Source organism: Cygnus olor, chromosome 2 (assembly GCF_009769625.2).
Source record: "Cygnus olor isolate bCygOlo1 chromosome 2, bCygOlo1.pri.v2, whole genome shotgun sequence".
NCBI classification, from domain to species: domain Eukaryota; kingdom Metazoa; phylum Chordata; class Aves; order Anseriformes; family Anatidae; genus Cygnus; species Cygnus olor.
Genome location: NC_049170.1, coordinates 84,877,735 through 84,897,559, shown reverse-complemented (window position 1 = coordinate 84,897,559; position 19,825 = coordinate 84,877,735). Strand labels below are relative to the sequence as shown.

Below are 19,825 nucleotides of genomic sequence, written 5' to 3'. Positions count from 1 at the left end.
TAAATTCAAACTTTTTTATGCCTAATAGTCCTTTAGTCCAACTTTGAGTCACAATCTTCTGTAAGACTTGTAAAAAATAAAGAACTATAAGTTAAAATGTTCCTAGTTTTCAAAATAAGATATCTTCCCTTTGACTGTTTTCTTCTCTATAAATTAATTAAATTGAACTCTAATCTTGAAGCCTAGTGTTACTTCATGGTTTTTGTCAAATAAACATTTTGATCCAGTCAATCATATCCTTTCTAGCTTCTTCAATATAAGGTTTATCATCAGGTTTCATATCTTCTGGCTTCAGTTGTGCAAACCCATGAACCTGCCCAGGATAAACTTTAATTTTATATGCAACTTTACAGTACTGTTTCAACTTCTCCTCCAGTAAGGTAATCTGTAAAAGAAAACATTTTTCTGTTAGGTTGTGGTTTTGCAAGTTTGTCAAACTTGCCATTGCTCATATTCCTACATCTTTGCCTTTTCTCCACTGTTATGTTTGAAGCAGGTTTTGTTGATCAATAGATGAGAAAACCCATCTTTGGAATGTAAGACTGAAATGGTTTTCAAAAGTATTGGTACATCTAAGAACCCTCAACAGTTACTGCAAAGAGTTTGGTAAATCTTGTTGCTGTAAATGAACAGGTGCAATTATATTCAGAGACTTAATATGGCTTGTAACCTGATTTTAAACTCTGATCTTGAGAAAACATATTCTCTAAATCCCAGTGATTCTCAGTCCAAAATCTTTTGATAGTTAAGAAAACACTGCTTCTTATTTTTAGTTTACAACAAAAAGGCATTGCTCTTGTACAATCTGCTGATGTTAAGTATACATACAGTATTAATGATTATTTTCCAGCACACATATATATACATATTTTTGTGCTTATTTCCATGAGAAACTCAGAAAATAAAAAGAATGATCACCCCTGCAAGCTTAATTCTACCCATTGTGCATTTCATCTGATGTAATTTATTTCTTGTTTATGTTGTTTCTTTTTTTTCACGCAACCCTTTATTACTTAGTGCAGAAAACAATACATTTGAGGATGTTTTTTATTAAACTCAGGATTTTTTCATACAAAACTGCACAGGTAACTCTGAGAGAGAAAATCTCAGGAGGAAAAGGTATGGTTTCAAGGTGTAATGCGTGTATTCATGAAAACTGTGTTCCCTAGGAGGGGGAGGTGGGAAACTTTAACCAGAAAAACGGATGGTGAATGAAGAATTTGTAACTACACTAGAAGTATTACGTTATCATTGTCACTAAAGAGAAAAAATGTATGCACAGAAGAGTGCTCCAGTTTCTATCTGTGTATTTATCCAACCTTTCAGATGAGCTTATGATAGGGGTTATTTAGGAATATAGGTGGCATCCAGGATTCAAAACAGGGTCCACAAGTTGTGATCTTACTTTTAAAAATTCACAACCACTCTTTTGACAGAGTTCATTTTGCCTTGTTGTACCAAAAGCAATTAATCATTGATCTTCATCATCTGAAAGTTCTGTTACTGAGCTGAATTATTTTTTTCTTCCATTCTGGGTCCAAGTTCATTAGGTTTATTACCCATTTTCTCATCCATGGCAGTAATATCCACGTTTTTAAGGTGTTTGATTCATACCAGCTGGATCTTCCTGCTCAATTTCACACTCTGTTTGTCTAGCCACTAAGAGACCAATCACTGGTCTTTACTGCATTTTTCAGCCCCAAAAGGAAGCTTTGAAAAACCTAAGCAAGATATGGGGGAAGTTGAAATAGAAACAAAACAATCTAGCCTGTCTGTTTTTTTGTCTCTGAAAATAGTTTCTAACAAGCTATGGTTTCTGTGTAGGATAGAAAAACAAAGGGAAAATAAAAATCATTTCCAGTACAACTTACCTGGTCATAAGAAATAGTGTGGTCTTTCTCACCAAAAATGAAAAATGTGGGATTTAGTAAGTTGTATCTTTCTTCAGAGTCCCTAATTATTCCTATAATGTATTTTAGAAACAGTCTGTTAGTGAGGTTAACATTCTTGCAAGATTAATGAAAAATTCAAAGACAAAATTTCTGTTTAGGTTTATTTGTTAAATATGTTTTTTACTTCAGGATAGCTTCTATTCTGATGGATGAAAAAAAAAAATTTGGAAAATATCGTTCCCACTCTCTACACACTAAAAAAATTAGAAAATTTATGTGCCAAAGGAAACATTTTTTTTTTTAACTTTACACCATTCTTAAATATTGATATCAATATAGCATATTGCTGAAATAACCATAATTAAAATCTGCAACTCACCTTTGAGTTTAGTATTTACAGAAATCATTACAAAATAATAACTATACTTAGAAACTACATATAGTGATGTCAGCCCAAGTAAGTTTTCATGTATTCTACACTACCATAGAGGGACACCCCAGCGTCTAATTGAGGATTTTTCAGCATCAAGTGATGTACTGCCATTCCACCCCAGGAAAACCCAACGATACCAATCTTCTTTGCACCGCATTGTTCCTTTAGATACTTCAAGACAACATCAGCTTCCCTAAGACATATAAACAAAAGGGAACTAAGGAATCTATAGCAGAATCAATATTTGACAATTTAAGAAGTAAATTAAAAGAGATACTTTTTTTTTTTTCCATCTGCACCCCCAATTATTTAAAACAGAGAATACATTAAAAAAAAGGCAAATTGCAAACTAAAGCAGTGGCTTCTACTCTTGAATGAGAATTAACATCTGTGGTCCTAGTTTAGTAGCCATAAACAGTTGTAGGTACTTAAATACTTACCTGAATTGTGACCTGCTCCTTTGTTTTCCAATGAAGCATTTTTTTTAATTGAATCACTTTGTTTAGTACAGAACAAAAACCAAGACATAACTGCAAGAACAACACCTTACTTTATGGAATGTGGGAATAGATAAGCTTCACTGTGCTATCTCTACAGGGTTCACCTATTTAGATAAAGTTTTATCTTAAGTGTGTCATTCCTGTTGCATGAGTTAATATTAATAATATCCTAACAAGCCCACATGCAAAAATACTATACCAAATTCACAACTACTCCAAATTAAACTGTCAGCAGCTATAATGTTTAAAAAAAAATGTGTGAGGTATTGTATACAATGCATAAAGTATAAAAATTGTTTTTAGTGTAGACCAGAGCAGGTCACATTTTTAATTAATTTTTTATTACTAACTTCATAAGTGTCAATAGTTTATATTTCTGATTATCTAAAGAATTTTAAATTAATTTTAAATGCAGACCACATATACTAATAACTATATTTTCAAGCTTTAGGCATATTAGTATGGTCATCACAGGTTTGCTTAGGCTGACAAAAAAGCAGTATGAGAGTGATATGATCAGAAGATCATGTTCTAGGCCTGTATGAGGAGCACATTGTGAATGGATGGGCTCTTTCAGAGCTAGTTTATTTGAAATGGTACAAGGTAAGTTACGGGTATGTAGGATTCCCGGTGCTCTCAGAGCAGCAGATTGGATCTTGAGGGCAGCTACACGTCAACCCTCAACAGATAGCATAGGCATGTCCTTGAGGTCTTAACTGGTTAAGACAGTGCCTACCTATCCACAGTGAATCTTCAAAACAGGAATTTTTATAGGTATTAGTCATTTGTTTTTTCCAAAAATTCAGTCTCAGCTTCTGCGACTCTACTGTCAAAAGCTTTGCTGAGGGACGTTGAAATTAGGCTGCGAGCACTGGAACCTCTTGAAGGGGCCAGAAAAACACTTTGTGCTGTACGAGATGATAGCTGAGTAATAGGGTGTCACTGTTTCACTATCATTATCTCAAGTTTTAGGCTGTGGTAATAGATGCTGAAGAAACAGGGAAGCTTTGTTACAGGCACTTCTTGGATCTACAGAAAATGGTCCCTTCACATATTGAGAAAACCAGTGCAGCTGATCAGATGTCTCATAGTTTTGGGTCAGTCTTGCAAATTTTGATCTAGTGCTGCTCAGGAAATTATCTCACCTACTATCATTTACAAGGGAGAAAGCAAGATGAGCAAGTGACAAGTAGCAGATAGCTTGAGCACTTGTCCTGGGGAACTGGAGGCAGTCTCTGCACTGGTGAGCGGGAGGGCTGTGTAACACCAGTTATGGGCCTGTGCAGGCAGCGTGACATAGTTAGAAAAGGGCCCATGGAAACAAGATGGGGACAGTAAGTAGAGTGACGGATGGAGCAGATCTGTTCCAAATCCCAAGGCAGTGCTTAGGACCACAGAAGAACCATCCAGAATAAATGACTGTGTGCATGCAGCCATCTTGCCCCACTGTGTGGTGCCACGTTAAACATTTCAGATACATATAAATTCCCCTTGTTTGCTGAATGCTTTTTAAAATTCAAGCACAGTTATGCATCTTACCCGTCTACTTTCATAGGATCATGTTCTTTCATCCAGTCAGCAAAGTCATGCCAGTGATCAGTAGTTTTCCAGGGGTCTTTCCCCTTGAAAAAGTCTGGGCAGATGGTTCTGTGTGAGACATGGAAACAAGTCAACTTTCACATCCAGGTGGGGAGAATCTGTGGATGTCTAAATGTTTTCTAATGTCTTTTCTACTCCAGAGTACACACCTACATGGTTATCATCTGAATCATATTCTACTCATCCTGTTCTGGCAATCAGCAGAGCTAAAAGTATATGTCTTGCAATGGAAATTAAAAAAAAAAAAAAGACACACAATACAAAAGTAAAGGGATAGAGCAAGTCTCCTGATTATATATAAACAAATATTTATCTCTTTGCTAGTAAAAGCTAAAGCAACCCTTACTGTTGTTTGGACTCCAAAAGGCTTGGTATGAAAAACTTACACAACTTAAAAGTGCATACCAACATTGTTATTGCTTATCTTTTAATCACCTACACTGCCGCATAAGCATAAACACTGGTAATTCACAACCCTCCTTCTAGCTTTTTGCTCAGGTAGACATTTCTGTTTGGTCAATTTCAGTAGCTTTGGTGGCCACAGGGGAACATTTCTGTTCACACAGAGTAAGGTGGTATGGCTGCCCTATGTGTGTGGAAAACGTATACCGTGCTTAGCTTTGGGCCTGGTGATCTATCAGTGTATTTCTTAAGAGAAAAATAGTAAAGATGGGTGCTTACATGTATCCATGACCTGCAATCAAATCAACTATATATCTAATGTCTGGGAACTGCCATCCAAATATGTCATGAATCACAATCACAGCTTTGTCTGTGAAAAAAGATGGTCTACAGACATATGCCTTGATGTGCTCAACTTGTACTTCATGTCCAAGGCACCCATATCCAGATCTTTCTCCAGTGTTATATAGGAAAGGATCCGCCATTTGGAAACCTGGAGGGGGAAATGAAAGAAAAAATAAGAGTGAGAAAGTCTAATTTACTAATAGAAGATTAAGACAAATAAGGGCAAATACAATCTGCAGAAAGTAGTTCAATAATTTCTGTAAATAATATTGACACCTTTCTCCTTGTCTGAAAGGAGAAAGTAGAAAAATGCAAAAGCAATGTTCCAATGCAGAATGGTTCTTAGTCTTTAAGTTATTAAGCTGAGAAGAAAAAGAGACAAAAAGCTACAAAATGGCAAACGATAGGTTCATGGATGTCCTGAGTCATGTCACTTTCGTTTTGCTCCCATGCAATTTCGTCAGCACTGGTGTGAAGCGGTACAGCTTCAGATGTCGTGCTCTCCCCATACATGGGAGAAAGTGACCAGTTGCAGCAGTCACGTGTGTCTTCAGCTGGAATCACAAGCTGGTTTCTCTGAATTATGTGAGGGGTAAGCACAGCACTCAGCTGCTACAGAAAAGGATAGCATTCAGCGCTTCTCGCAGCGCACGGCACCCAGTGTATTGGGCACAGCTGGCAACTGGCTGCAGTACTGATTTCTAAACTAGGTTGCAAGGCCTTGGGCCCATATGCCTTTGAAAGGGATTGCAAGAAAGCTAGCAAATGCCAGAGAAGTTAGAGTCAGAAGTTGTTCTGACTTTGTGTCTGGAGCATGGAATGGACTCTGTTCAAAAAAGTAGAATCTTATCTTGGAATTAAAAGCAGTATTATAATCCATCTGTACAAGGAACCCAATTAGGTCTTCAGGAGCAGCATGAATAGTAGCATTTCCTAACTACGTACTGTTTTTCCAACTGTCCTTGGGGATTTGTACACACACCTGCATATACATCTCAGCGCATCATTGCAGAATCAGCCTAGTACCTCCACTTGGATCGTAACATGTACTTCAAAAAACTGTTCAGATAACATATAAGAGACCAAATTCTGTTAAAAATGCTAGCCTTCCTCAGCTCTCCATTAACCACAGCAGCAGAGAACTAGGTTTCATGAACTAACAGGAAATTTTGCCTAGGTAATATAGACACATTTGGAGCTATGGTGGACTGAAGGGCAGAGTTGAGCTGCAGACTCACCGGTTTCTTGTGCCTACACAGCACTTCCCAGTTTGCACAATTAAAACAGGCTCAAAAACAGCATCACTTTTTTTGGATGCATTTAGGCTGCTTTATACCCAAGATAATCGGTCTTCCCAAAGTATCATCTAAGGACACCATTCTTCCACCAGTAATCCTCTCCCAACCTTGGGGATGGTGTCACCAGGTCTGGCAGGTAGAGCATTGACTTTGACTAAATATACTTTATCACAGCAGCAGCTCCTGGCTGTTAGAGTTTGCTGCAGAGGTACAGGAACTGGGCAGATGTGACACTACTGCTAGAATCAAGCTGCTTCACAGATAGCTATGAGATGGGTGATCTTACATGGTGAGTAATTCCCTCTGCTGATAACTGAGAGCTGATTACACTTGTTAATTGTTCTCCCACCTTTTTCAACATCTGAATGTCTGGGTTGGTATTAGGAAGCATGAATTATCCTGATCTTCAGGACTAAAACCTCCATTGCTTTGGCATTACATGCAAGTAGAAGTTGTAATATGTGGGAGAGTGTCTCCTAGCTCATGTCCCCCATAACAGGCCTGAAAATGCTTGAGTGATGTCTGTTTTTGCAAAAATACTTCTATTTTTTTCTTTTTTTTTCCTTTTTTTCCTTTTTTTTTTTTTAACCTAAGATGAATGAGGTTGTTGAAGTGCAAGAGACTGCTTGAAGAACTGACAGGCATTCTCAAAGTCAGCTAACAGCACTGGCTTCTGAGATGGCAGCCACAGCCTTAGCCCATTAGGACCTTTCGTTCAGAAGGGCACAACCTGTGGTGTCCCCTTCAAGGAAATAGTGTTTAGGAGGCATTAAGCTTTGCAATAGTTGTGAAAGAGCCTCCTGTCTATCTTCTGGTAGCTTCCCAGAAATCATTTCTTTGGCCTATCTTGATTGATTCCCAGCCAGCTGGCTCTTCTCCAGGCACCCGGCTGCGAAGACCTTAGTAAATAGCCAGCCACGCCTGAACTGCTTAGAAGTCTTTGATGGGATCCTGTTTAGTCAGAAGCTTTATTTGTTCCCTCCCGCTTTGATCCATGCAACACGGTGTGGTGAAGCAACGACCCAGGATATTTCCTACCTGTCCTGTCTCACCTCATTCCCTCTTGCCACCGATTTCATCCATTACACTTTTCCTCTTCCTGCTTTCCCCACGGCCTGGTTCCAGGCAGGCAGAACCTCACCTCTACAGCCCACTTCTTATCACTGAGCTCTGACACTGACGAGACACAGGGACTAGCACAAAGCAAGGAGCAGGGGAGACTACTGCTAACAGGGAACAAGCAGAGACATCCATGAGTTTCAGGGCATCCTTTTGCTGGTTTAGAGAAAGCCTTCTTACGGCTTCTTTGTCTCACAAGTGGGTCTACACTTCCTTGGTTCCCTGAGTTCCTCAGTGCCACCCAGCTTTTGTGCAAGTAACAAAAAACCTGAGGAGAATCATTTAGTGTTATCACAAGGCAAAAGTAGGCTCCCTTGGATGGCAGGACAGACCAAACTAATTCATTTGTAGGGAGCAGCAAATAACATGATTATAACCTATCAAGTCTTAATTTTCGTTAAATAAAAAAAAAAAAAAAAAAAAAAACAATACTTGATAGGTGAGGCTAATATTCTTTCAAAAACAATCAGGTAAAACTGAGGAAAAGATAGTCCTAAGGATAATCCCCACTTCTTGTAAAGTGGTTAGGAGCATGTGATCTCAAAGTGCTTTGCTTTTTGCCAGGACCTTGCACTAATGATGCCAAGATGTGACATGTCAGCCTTTTTCCTGGGTCCAGCGATAACATTTTAAACTCCAGCGGTAATTTATTTCAATGCTAAATGCTCCAGTGGACCAAACAAAGGAAGGAATAGGAATTCATTATCATAAGGGCGAAAGAAATTATGGTCCTGTAGCATGATCTTGCTACCGCTGGATGCAAAATAGTGACTGGTAATTCCTAAAGAAAGCCCCCAGACTGTGGCTGAAGTAGGATGCCTCCCACAAATTCAGGCAGTCTAGAGTTAAAAGCTTCAAGTGAACGTACTGCCTCCCTTACCTATTTGTGCCAATGTATGATGACATTTAGAGGGAAAAGCGTTTGGGTTGTCCTCAGAACTACTGCTACGCCACAGCAGCAGACACTCAAAATCCAGTTTTTCCCAAAGTTGATATCCTCTATCTTTACCTTACCTGCTCCTTAATACTTGTCTTCGTGCAGGTTTTTTCTTTCTTTCTACCTTTTTGTTTTTTGTTTTTTGTTTTTTTTCTTTTACTGAAGCCAAAATAAAAGTCTTTCTTTAAAGGAGTGCTTTTTGCTGAATGCTTTGTGCATTTTCAAAGAGCTGTTTCTGACTGCTTAGCAATTTCAGATTTCTCCCACTCAACTCAGTTAAAAGCAGTTAGCCTCCCTCTGCTGCCAGCTCAGTCTTTGTGGACCAGTTTGCCATGACATACCTGGAGTACAGGATCCTGCGTTATCCCAGCTCAGTTCCTCTGTTCAGTGAGATACCAGCTAGACTTCTCTAAACACAAAAAGAAGAAAACCAGTTCTGCTGGCAGTTTTGCTCCAGCTGCTGCTTCTGCTGCCCATCCAGTTTCCAGGTGCTTTTCAACTCTTCTGCAGCCCTGGGGATTGGGAGATGAGGAGGAGACGCTCAGCACACAAATCATCCTGACCGGAAGGGGTGGAGACAGATCATGCAGAGAGGCAGGGTTTGGTGGATTCAGTAGGCTCCAAATCAATTGCCTTTTACTCCACCTTTTATTTTTTTATTATTATTTAAGGAGTTTAGAAAGCAAGGTGCACACCGATGCTAAACTGCACTTATTTTTCCATTTCTAAAAATGTGTAATTCCTAACAGAATAGCATGGAGAGGTTGAAAGAAGGACTACTGAGTCTTCTTACTAACAGACTTCAGTTTTCTAGTAAGATTTCCCTTCCAGACCTGTACACTACAAAGCAACTGGTATGTGTGGTACAGCCATTTAAGACTGCAGAACCTTTGGACCTCAGTGTTTTCAAGTGACACATCTAACATCTAGTGGTGCATCTGCTAAGGCATTGTTAAGTTCAAAGATGCATTTTCTTATAGTATATTCGTGCATTTTTGTTGTCCACAATAAATGCCTTTAATGGAATTTGTGCCAAATGAAGCTGAACATGTCCTGGCAAACTTTCAGCATAAAAACTAATGGAAGTCTCCCCAACACACAGACGAAACATATTACAACCACACCCACAAGTATTCCCAACAAGTCTAAAAGTGTTCAAGGTTATTTTTGATTGGACTTGCTTTCAACAAGTTTAAAACATTTGAGTCTGAACCGGTTGTTATTGATGGTGACTCGTTGAAATTTTCCGTTCCTATTTCCATAATGGCTATGTATGCAAGGAACATTAGTTCAGCCCTCAGGCTGATGTCTACTATAGGTTTAATTTTCTCTGTGTGTGCACATGATTCATGTGTGCGAGCGTGTTGGGGGGGGGGGGGGGAGAAATGAAAGAGACAAAAGTGCTAAGCAAAAATGACCATATAAAGGTCAATAAACAAATTTTGATCCCAACTGTGGGATAAACTGTGGGACAAACAAGTCCCACGATTGCTCTGTAGATCCTGGGCCGTACTCTGTGTAGTCGTGACCACAGTGTAATCTGAGAACTGGTGGTGGTTGGGTTCAGTTCACCCAAACTTCACACATCTGCAATTAGGATGGCTATGTCAGCAAGGTGTCTACACCCCCACAGTTGCCGTTGCGACCTAGGGTATGATTCACACTCTCTGGGTGTCTTTAGAACGAAATGGATGGCCCCCGAGATGTCACCAGATGTGCTGATCTGATTGTCACCAAGTTTAATGGCCTAGCGCAGGTGTAGGTTGCTGCGCTGTGAACATCACCAGTCAGGCAAGGTGAGTCCCACCTCTGTGTGCTGTGGGAGCTACATGCAACTCAAAATTAGGGTTTGTCATGACCAGAGAGAGGGTGTTTTTCTCTGTCCTGTCATACCTGTCATTAGCTTTGCACATCAAGATTGTTTAAGAAACCATTAAAAAGATTGCTTGTGTTGCAAGGGAGGGAGTGGGGAGACTTCACTGAAAAGATCTGGTATGTACTTTGTACTTTGATAGTAATGACATCTGGCTTGAGTTTGGCTAACCCCTGCTGTAGGCATCCTGTAGTCTGATCCACAAGACTGAAGCACTGTCTTCCTACCTTGCTTCCCCAAGGATTTGGGTCCGTCCAAGCTGCAGCCCCCTGTGCAAGGAATAGACCAGCAGAACCAGGCATCTGATCCAACAAGCATTGCAACAATTGTAAATCCTGTCTTTCTGCCCAGCATCTCTTTGAGGGTGGCTAGGCTGAAAGGAGACCAAAGGACTAGCTCTGATGTAACACATGCCCTCGCCTGCACACTGTGATTGTTTGACCTGCAAACCCTACGTCATTCAGATCTCCCAGACTTGCAGAAACCATCTCTTTCCCCACAGGATGGAATCATCTCTGTAATGGGCTTGGGATTGTGGAGTTCATTGTACAGATGCATTTCCTATAGTCTCAAGCAACTTACAAATTTATTTTTTAAACCTGCTGTAAATAACTCTGTTTTTAGGGATTTCCAGGGGAAGAAAAAAAGAAAAAAAAAAAAAAAAGAGAGATCTTTGAGGGTCGGAGTGGTCAAATTTCTCCTTCACCTGAAGCACACAATGCTTATCTTCTTTTGCTGCTTGGTTTGGTTTGGTTTGGTTTGGTTTTATCCTGAAGGTTTGCACTAATACTCCTCCTGGTTTTACAGAAATGGGTGTGGAATAAAACCCCAAAGCAAAACCTCACAGCTGTCAGCTGCATTTTTAGCTGTATGTTAACATAAGAAACAAGATCCTAGGACATGCAAGCCTGCTGTCCCGAGGCAAAGTAGACAGATACGCTCTCACAGGTAACTAGTGATACATAAAAACACAGAAAGGCAAGTACTCTGCTGGCATCTAGTGCAGAAGTGAAAGAGTCCAGTGGAGAGACCAATGTACAGGCTTAAACCTGCCCCGTTTACCTTCACCTGGTGCAGTATTTGGAGTGCTGCTGGTAGCAACAGAGTTGTCAGAAAGCTGAAATCATCACAAACGCTATATTTACGATGTGAAAGCCCTGTTCAAAGCGCCTGTGATGAGTGATGTTCTGCTCGCAGCCTCAGCCCGCAGAAGCTGCAGGCAAGGGAAGGGGGACGGCGGCGCTCGTGGTGGGGTTGCTGCTGCTGAGGGCACCTCGTGGGAGCTGCCAAACGGAGGAGCTGGTGGAGAGGCTTGGAGGAAGGGAGAGCGGAGAGGAATGGAGGGGTAGGGCTCAGAAGGGATCCGTGCTGCAGGGACAACGGCAACACCAGTAAGGGGTCTGAGTCCAGCCTCAGACCAGAGAGCAAAAGGCTCACGAGTGAAGAAATGTAGCACCAGGACACAGGCTGGAGGGGGGCTTGTGATGTCCGATCTTGTTGTCCCTTTGAGCATCCCTCCAAGCGTCCCACCTTCCTTTTGGGTAGCCCTGTGTCAGCTCTCAGACCATACAACTCCTTTTCTCCTTAAAATCAAAAGTACTTCACTGACCCCAGGCACAGAAGGATGATCTGCAAAAAATCATTGTAAGTATTTGTTTTCCTCATGTCCTTGTTGGCGTGTAGGGTTTCTCGTGCCTCTCCTGGATTAATTTTTACCTAAAATAAATGGTGAATATTTAGCTTTTGAGGAAAGAGCTTGTGGGATCTCGGAGGGTGTATCTTCTGAGCTTTACAGAAAAAAAGGTGGAGTGTTAAGTTTAATTTTGCCAAAGCAATAAAAAGAAAACTAATTTAATGTTGACGATGACATGCATGGAGGTGTATCAAAATTACCTAATGCTGTCCAGGTGTTTCTAGATTATTCAACAGCTCACCATTTTATTAAAAAACACTTCTAATGGAATTTCAGTACAAGGCACATAATTCTAAATGTTAATAATAATGAATATTAATAGAAAGATATAGGAAAAATAGTAAATTTTGGAGCAATTACTCCAAAATTGGTACCCACGATCAGAAGCAGAAGCATTATTGCATGGAATGCTATAAATAGATACATGAGCTAGACAAGAGAATTAAGATTACATGGATAATTGAATGGAATACAGGATCATTTCCCTCTCTAAAACCTAAACATCTGTTTTTTGCATGACATAAGAATATGTCCATTATTTTTTCTTACCAAACATTTTGTCTTCTTCTCTAAAACTGCAAAAAATCAGAATCCAGAAATGACTGAAAAGTTCTTTTTCTTTCAGTTATCCAGCTTTAGGACTACTACCTTCAAGGATGAATTAATGCCACATATTTAATTATTGGAAGCTGGATTTTGTATGTAGAATCATCCCCATAAAATGACAATTTAAAAATGCTTATATTTGGTCTAGTTTGGTCCAGGGCACGAGTTCTTTTCCTTTTCCTTTTCCTTTTCCTTTTCCTTTTCCTTTTCCTTTTCCTTTTCCTTTTCCTTTTCCTTTTCCTTTTCCTTTTCCTTTTCCTTTTCCTTTTTAAAATTTCTTGGTACGAGTTCTCTCCTTAAACAAAACTCGTCTACTGTTCATTTTATATTTCAGGAACTTTCTGGGGTTAATCAGCTGGAAGGGGGTCGTTTTGTTTGCCTGTAATTGTGGCTGTGTTTGCACTGAGATACAAACACAATTTTGGTCTTCAATATAAACAAAATGCCTTGGATTAAAAGCTGCACCTTGTGCCAGTAGATTTTACTGCACTTTTCAGAAGAGGGAACTATCATGAGTAGAAATCTGGCTTCTCTGTAAACTCCCATTGTGCACTTGAACAGTTTGATTGGATTGAGAGAGATTTTCCAGGAGATCCTTTTTGAAATGTAGAAGTTCCCAAAATTTCTGCTTACATATGACCCCCCATAAACTATCTTTCTTCTAGATGAACATTCAGAGATTCAGAGTTTTTTCCCTAATTCAAAAAAGGGGAAATGTTTGCTACCATCACTGGTAGCAATAAATTCTGGGAAAAAAAAAAAAATTACTATACTAAATCAGTGTTTTAAACTCCAAAATTAAAACAGAATGACAGGAAAAAAAACTTCTTCTTGTGTCTGCTTGTCGTTAAACTTCTGTTTTCCAAACTTGTCTCCACATTAGTAATCTTGGCCAGAATCCATACAGCTTTGGACTGTATCCCACGCAGCAATACAGACGCCCATATGCACCATCAAAGCAGCAAGTTAAAGGAAAGCAAGTATGAGGCCTTCTAATTACATTACGAGATAATTACCATACATAAATCAATTCAGAGTAACCAAGGCACTTTAATAAATACATTTGCAGAGAGCACCTGTTCTTACTTTTTTTCTTTTTAAGCAAAATAATGAACTTTGGACTAGTATAAAAAAATTACATTTCAGTGCAGGCCTGTAAATTGTTGAGTTTGTGCTGGGAGTGGACCTGTTTGACAGTCTGTGCAAGTTCAACATACTAAATTTCTTAAAGTCCCTTAGCATATGCTGAAGTAAATACTGAATGGAAGGTCTCAGAAGAAAGGTCCCAGGCAGTGGAGGCGCTAGCCCACTGCATGCTTTATGCCACCACATGTCGGCAAAAAGGACTGAAACAAAAGGACCTCAGGTGCCTGATAGACCTATAAAGAGATTTCAAAAAGCTGAGAAGCAAAATGCTTAGGTCCACCTTAATCCTTTGCAAGATTCCTGTCTCAGGCCTTTTGATTTTCCTTTTCTTCCCACAGTGGCTTGCCTGTATCTGACAGAGCAGCTACAATACATCAGGCCCCTTCCAGAGTCTGGTCTTGTGCTGCAGCTCAGACATCAGGCCAAGCTCGTCTGTTCATTACAGCCTGTTCTCCTGGTTCAGTAGGAAAAAAAGAAAACAACCTGAAACTCATCCCCACCAAGCTGGCATCAAATTTCCAGTCACCTGCTTGTCTTCAAAGAGACCAACAGTACGCATCACAACATATTAGCTTCCCCTGGTCTCTTGGCTTGCTTGGAGGCTTGCCTGGGGAGCTGAGATACATGTTTTTGAGTGAAATCACAGCTTGCCACAGACCACAGTGGCTTTCTTCTCGTGCTGGTGCAAACCTTCCCACCAGCCTGGATATAAACAATGAATGAGTTCTCCAGGGTGTGGATGATCTCCGGGCTAGTTTCCACTCCAGGGGAGGGGAAAAAAGGGAAATTAGCCATTTTCTCCCCAGAAGGAATTCCTTGTGTATCTCTGGATCATGTACTCTCTCTCATGAGAGAGAAACAGATTAACATTAATGAGATAGCATTTTCCTGAACGTCCATTCAAGAAATGAAACTTGGATATAAAGGAGATGGGAATAACTTTGTGGGAGGAAGTCTTGTGTAGAACCATTCTGAAAGGACCCAGGACTTTCTATATAAGACATATGCTCACAATCTGGCCCTGAAGATTTACATAAATATACTAGGTTAGAGATTCTTGTCTAAGCTACTCCTTCTTCTATGTTCATTCATGTGTGGACTGCCATACCCACACGACTATTTGTTACCCTCTATCTTCTCCGAGATATCTTCCCTATACATATATATATATACCTATACATATATATATATATATTTATATATATATAAATTTATATATATATATTCAAGTGAGTGGGAACCAGAAGCCTCATTCCTTTTGTTCCAGAACGATGTACATATACTATTAGCTATTACAACACTCCCTCCCTCTCTGGTTTTAAGCAGAAATCAGTGTCTGCTGCTGATCTCTTCCCTGAAAATTTCTTCAAAAGTGGCATCAAAACTGAATTTGGTCATGTGGATTCTTATGACAATATACATTTATCCTAAAAAAAAGATTATAGCCAGCTCATTTCTACTCCTCAGTGTTAAAAACAACAACAACAACATATAGTTTATCTACCACAACCATTTCTATATATTATGCGAAAATCACAACAAGTTCTTTCCTCTAAGAAAAGACATAAATGCCAGTATTTTTAAACTTAGGAGCTTTGAGACCTAAACAAACTCCCAGGCACAACTACAAATTATGTGAGCTGAGAGCAAACAGTAAGCATGGCATGACTCAGAAGAACAGCAATGAAATTGCACATTCCTCAGTGAACTTGTGAATTATGCAAATAGAAAGTCAGAAATTAAACAAGCATCCTGCCTTGGCATTTGTAATTAAGACTCTTCATTAGCACACAAGATACTCTTATAATATGTTTGTTAAAAAGCCTGTTTTAAGTTTTCTGCTTTGATGGGGTAAAAAGGTTTTGTGAAGTCTGGGAAAAAAAATGGTTTCCCTAAATGCAAACTAGATTCTGCACATTTCACCTGGGTACAGTTCAGAGAAATTTCTGATGTGTTTATGTTCATTTTCTAGTCAGCTGAACTATCGGCTGTCATGCTGCTTACTCCTGGAAACCTCCCAGTGAATCTGCATGCTTCAAAGGCTGTTAGGAATTCTTCATATTCTTTAGATAGGGTATCTTTTTGAGGAACTCTTCTTTTTGTGATCTTCCAAAAGCAAATGAAAGCCAACAATTCTAATCTCCTCACCACAACCATACCTTTCTTTTCTCTTGTACTGAATGCCTCTCCATTTAAATTAAATGCAAATTTAAAAGAGGAAAAAATACTTTTTTTTTCGGAGATAATTTGGAAACAAACAAAAAAGTTGTTGTTGTTGTTGTTGTTGTTTTGGTTGTTGGTTTGTTTTGTTTTCCAGCTTGTATCCAGATTTTAAAAAGAACATGAATGAGATGCTGAAGAAGAAGCCAAGCTCAAACCAAGCTCTGAAGAGCCAAGCCGGTTTTGGCCCCCATCTTACAATGCACTGCACTTTCTTGAGGCCCAACTCACTTTACGTCCTGGGCTCCATGGAGGAGTTTGATTTGTCTATGGAGCACAACACTAAATACATATGGCAATTTTGTAAGTACAGTGTTTAGGATGGACATGCAGGTGTCAGCTTCCAACTTTCATTAAAGAATGGTCATGTTAATTAAGTGAGAATGAGTAGGCAAAGAATCTTATAGAATGCCTGTGATTACATGTGATAATAAAGTGCAGAAGATTAGTAAATACCTTTGAGAAGTTGACAGAGATTAATATAGCAACTGGAATATAGTACACAAGGGAACTGTGATGGAAAAATAGATGGAAAAGTCATTGACCTGTAGTTATGTTTTAGGAAATGGTTTGTTGTTCTGCGTATTATAAATATGGGTTTTCAAAACCAGAAAGATCTCTTTGAAGTCTTTCTTCTTGTTTCTTTCAGTGACAAAGTAAATTCAACCCTTTTTTGGTCATGATGAATGACCTAGTAGTGATCTTACATCCAAAATTTACAAGCCAATCCAAAGTATACTGCAGGTCCAAGAACATTGCTGATTTAATCATGGAAGATATATTAACATAAATACTTCAACATACATAACATAAGCATACATTATCAAAATCCATATTTTGACTATAGTGACAAAATCTAAAGCAGAAAGCCAATCGCAAGCTCTCTTTGCTGCACAGACTTCCAATTCAGCTACATTTACAGATCCTCATTGCTCAGACAAAATAGATAGCTCTGGATCCCTTCTCCCTTGACCTACTTGGATTTCCTCCTGTAATGGCAAGGTAAAGGCTGCTAGTGAGAACACATCAGTCCACACATGCACGCTGAAAAGTAGGACTGTGCGGACGTGCTGCCAGACAAGATCTCATTCATTACGACCAGATCCACACAACAGGCTCTTGGCATGAAAGCATTTGCTGTGTCAGTGCTAGAGTGCCTGCACTTGCCTGTCTCTGTCCCATGCCTCTTTGCCTATGGGCAACGAAAGCCTTCCTCCTGACTTTTGACTGCTTGACACTGCTGAGACAGCACTTCACCAGGTAGCATTTTGCATGGAATTTCCTAGATTTAAACCAGAAATCCACTGAGAAGTGGAAAATCTGGCATTGGCATGACAGTGACTCACTCCTACCTGAGCCCTCATCAAGGTTAGAAACCTTGGGCAAGGACAGAAACTACAGGCAGGTTGTCCCCACGTCACCCAGAGCGGAGTGACAAGGGACACTTCCCACAGCTGAGCAGAGGCGGAGGCCTCTGCCCAGGTGCTCATGGAGGAAGCCCTGACTCCTCAGGTCTTTCTGGTTCATAACACCGTGCTCCCAGGCTCCCTGCCTGGCTGGCCCATTGTAGGCCCCAGAGGGGTTCCTGTCTCCCTGGTAAGCTTCTACTCAAAGTCCCTAAGCCACCTCCTTGGGCTGACACAGAGGTGCCCTCTTGTGGCACCCGCACAGCACCTTCACCTCACTAGCTCTGCCCACCATCCTGCCGTTCGGCTGCAGGCCCCAGTAGCCATGAGGCTTTCACCACATTTTCGCCATGCCGAGATCAACAGCAGAGCATATGCCCATACTATCATCTTCTCCAGAGCCATTTGTGTTGTGCTGGCTTTGTGGTGGGCTGGACCCTGCGCATCCCGAAGCAACAGTTTGGCTCCCTCCCACTGCTTGTGCATACAAGGCTGCTCTGACCATCCCTCTGGGAATCATAACCATTAACATCCTGGGCTCTGGCCTCCTGTTAAAAGAAGAAATTCCAATATGCCCCTAACCCTCAGCCTACAGAAGTAAAGCAGTGGCCAAAGATACTCATGTATCTATTAAAAGTGGGCCGGACAGAGCCCCCATTTCCTACAGGGCATGGTACCCTTCTGCTTCGTGCTTTCTTCTGATGTCCCTCACAACATTCCCCAGGCTTTGCCATTCATCTTGCTCTCCTGGCACAAGGTAAGCACTTGTCTCAGGCTGACTGCTTGCTCTTCTGTCCTCACAGGGAGCCTGAACAAAAGCAGAGCATAGGACAGTCTAGCTCCCAAGGAAGACAAGGGTCTTTCTTGGCTCTTCTAGAAAGCTCGAGGAGCTGGATTTGAATCCCAGACAAGCCAAGCCCTCTGAACAGCTCATCACAGCTACCCCTGGGACCCAGAAAGGGGGCATTCACATAGCTGGGCACAGGCACTGTTTGTCCTGGTGCCCACAGTGCTCTGCTGTGTGGCTCAGAATAAATCTCTGAGAGACACCACTACCAACTGGTTGCCTGCTGAACGCTGTACCACCGTCACAACCCTTACAGCCTAGTAGTCCAGCCTTTTTTTCAACCACCTTGTAGTCACCCCTCTTTACATCTCTCCCCAGTCTGGCTACAAAGATGTTATTGGAGGCCATGTTGAAGCCCTTCCTAATTGCAAGGCAGACATGCTCCACTGCTCCCCTCTCATCCTCAGAGCCAATTGTCCAGTTATCTCATTACAGAAGGAAATCAGGGTGGTCAAACTTGATTTACCCTTGATAAATCCACACTGGCCCAAGCAACTTTTTGTCATTCACATACTTGGAAGTGGTTTGCAGGGAAATTTGTTCCATAGCCTTCCTGTGGACTGAAGTTAGGTTGACTGACCTGCAGTTCCCTCAACTCTACTTCTTGGCCTTGAAGATGGCTGTGACACTTGCCTTTTTCTATGCATCAAGGACCTCCCCTTAAAACCAATTCTGGACTTCTTCCAGACTCTCTTCTAGCCTCTCATCTCCCAGTTCCCTGTACACACACATTTCCCCACTCTCTACACTCATCTTGGCCATGCTCTTCACTGTAATCCTTTCTACCATATTTTGCATCTCTATAGCTGCTGACTGTTCTCACACTGCTGCATTGTAGGACCCCGGTATATTTTCTTTCTTCCTGGAAGAAGATCAGTGATAGAGAAAATAATGAGGGAAGGGAATCAATCTTGAGGATCCAGGAAAGACATGAAAGAGAAGGAAAACCCCATACCCACCCTGTATATAAGAATATCAACTAGAAAAATCTTGTACAGGTTTCTGATAGCAATTTGTGTACTCAGGCATCAGCTAATAATGAAACAGAAAAATACAGGCTTTCAAAGGACTCCTACTTTTAATGTAGGGATAAACTATACACTAAAGTAGGGAGCCTTCCTGTTTTGAAAAGGATAGTTTCCAAATAGGCTTGTTCTCAGGAGCTGAACAAGGGTGCTGGGCTGAACTGCTCAATTCGTCAGATCATCTGAGGACAAGTCTGTGAGAAAGAAATACCAAGCACTGCCATTTCTGTGTGTATCAGCATCTTTGTGAGATGACTCCTCCTTTAGGCTGAGGTCCTGGCGGAGGCCCATCTACATCATGACTGCATTCAAAAACTTGTAAATCAAAATATTTAATTGATCCACAAAGAACCAAGAAAATTTAGTTTTGAATGTTTGATTTTCCATATCAGTCATCCAACTGAAAATCTACCTCACTGAGACAAGCACTTTGTTCTCCTGTTTAGACATCAAAAGCATTAAAGAGGTTTCTTCACTATGTTTG

General features: G+C 40.6%; 1 protein-coding gene across 2 annotated transcripts; it reads right to left on the bottom strand.

Annotated features, from left to right (window-relative positions):
• On the bottom strand, positions 1-9,048 carry LOC121065398 (carboxymethylenebutenolidase homolog). Of its 2 annotated transcripts, none has more exons than XM_040548213.1 (6): positions 8,867-9,048; positions 5,106-5,319; positions 4,365-4,472; positions 2,376-2,518; positions 1,872-1,963; positions 1-385 (listed from the first exon to the last, which is right to left on the bottom strand). In XM_040548213.1, exons 2-6 carry the CDS (start codon positions 5,309-5,311, stop codon positions 206-208), a joined length of 729 nt encoding a protein of 242 aa, XP_040404147.1. In that variant the 5' UTR covers positions 5,312-5,319; positions 8,867-9,048; the 3' UTR covers positions 1-205. The 2 variants fall into 2 exon arrangements, with proteins under 2 accessions (XP_040404147.1, XP_040404148.1); XM_040548214.1 differs by having other exon boundaries at positions 2,463-2,518.
• Between the last annotated feature and the right edge of the window lie 10,777 nt (positions 9,049-19,825).

Excerpts from the sequence above, each read along its gene's own strand:
- LOC121065398 (XM_040548213.1), bottom strand. The coding sequence starts at position 5,311 with ATGGCGGATCCTTTCCTATATAACACTGGAGAAAGATCTGGATATGGG. Across the intron at positions 1,964-2,375 it reads CGCTGGGGTGTCCCTCTATG|GAATAATTAGGGACTCTGAA; the intron begins GTAGTGTAGAAT and ends AATACATTATAG. Across the intron at positions 386-1,871 it reads ACACTATTTCTTATGACCAG|ATTACCTTACTGGAGGAGAA; the intron begins GTAAGTTGTACT and ends TTTCTTTTACAG.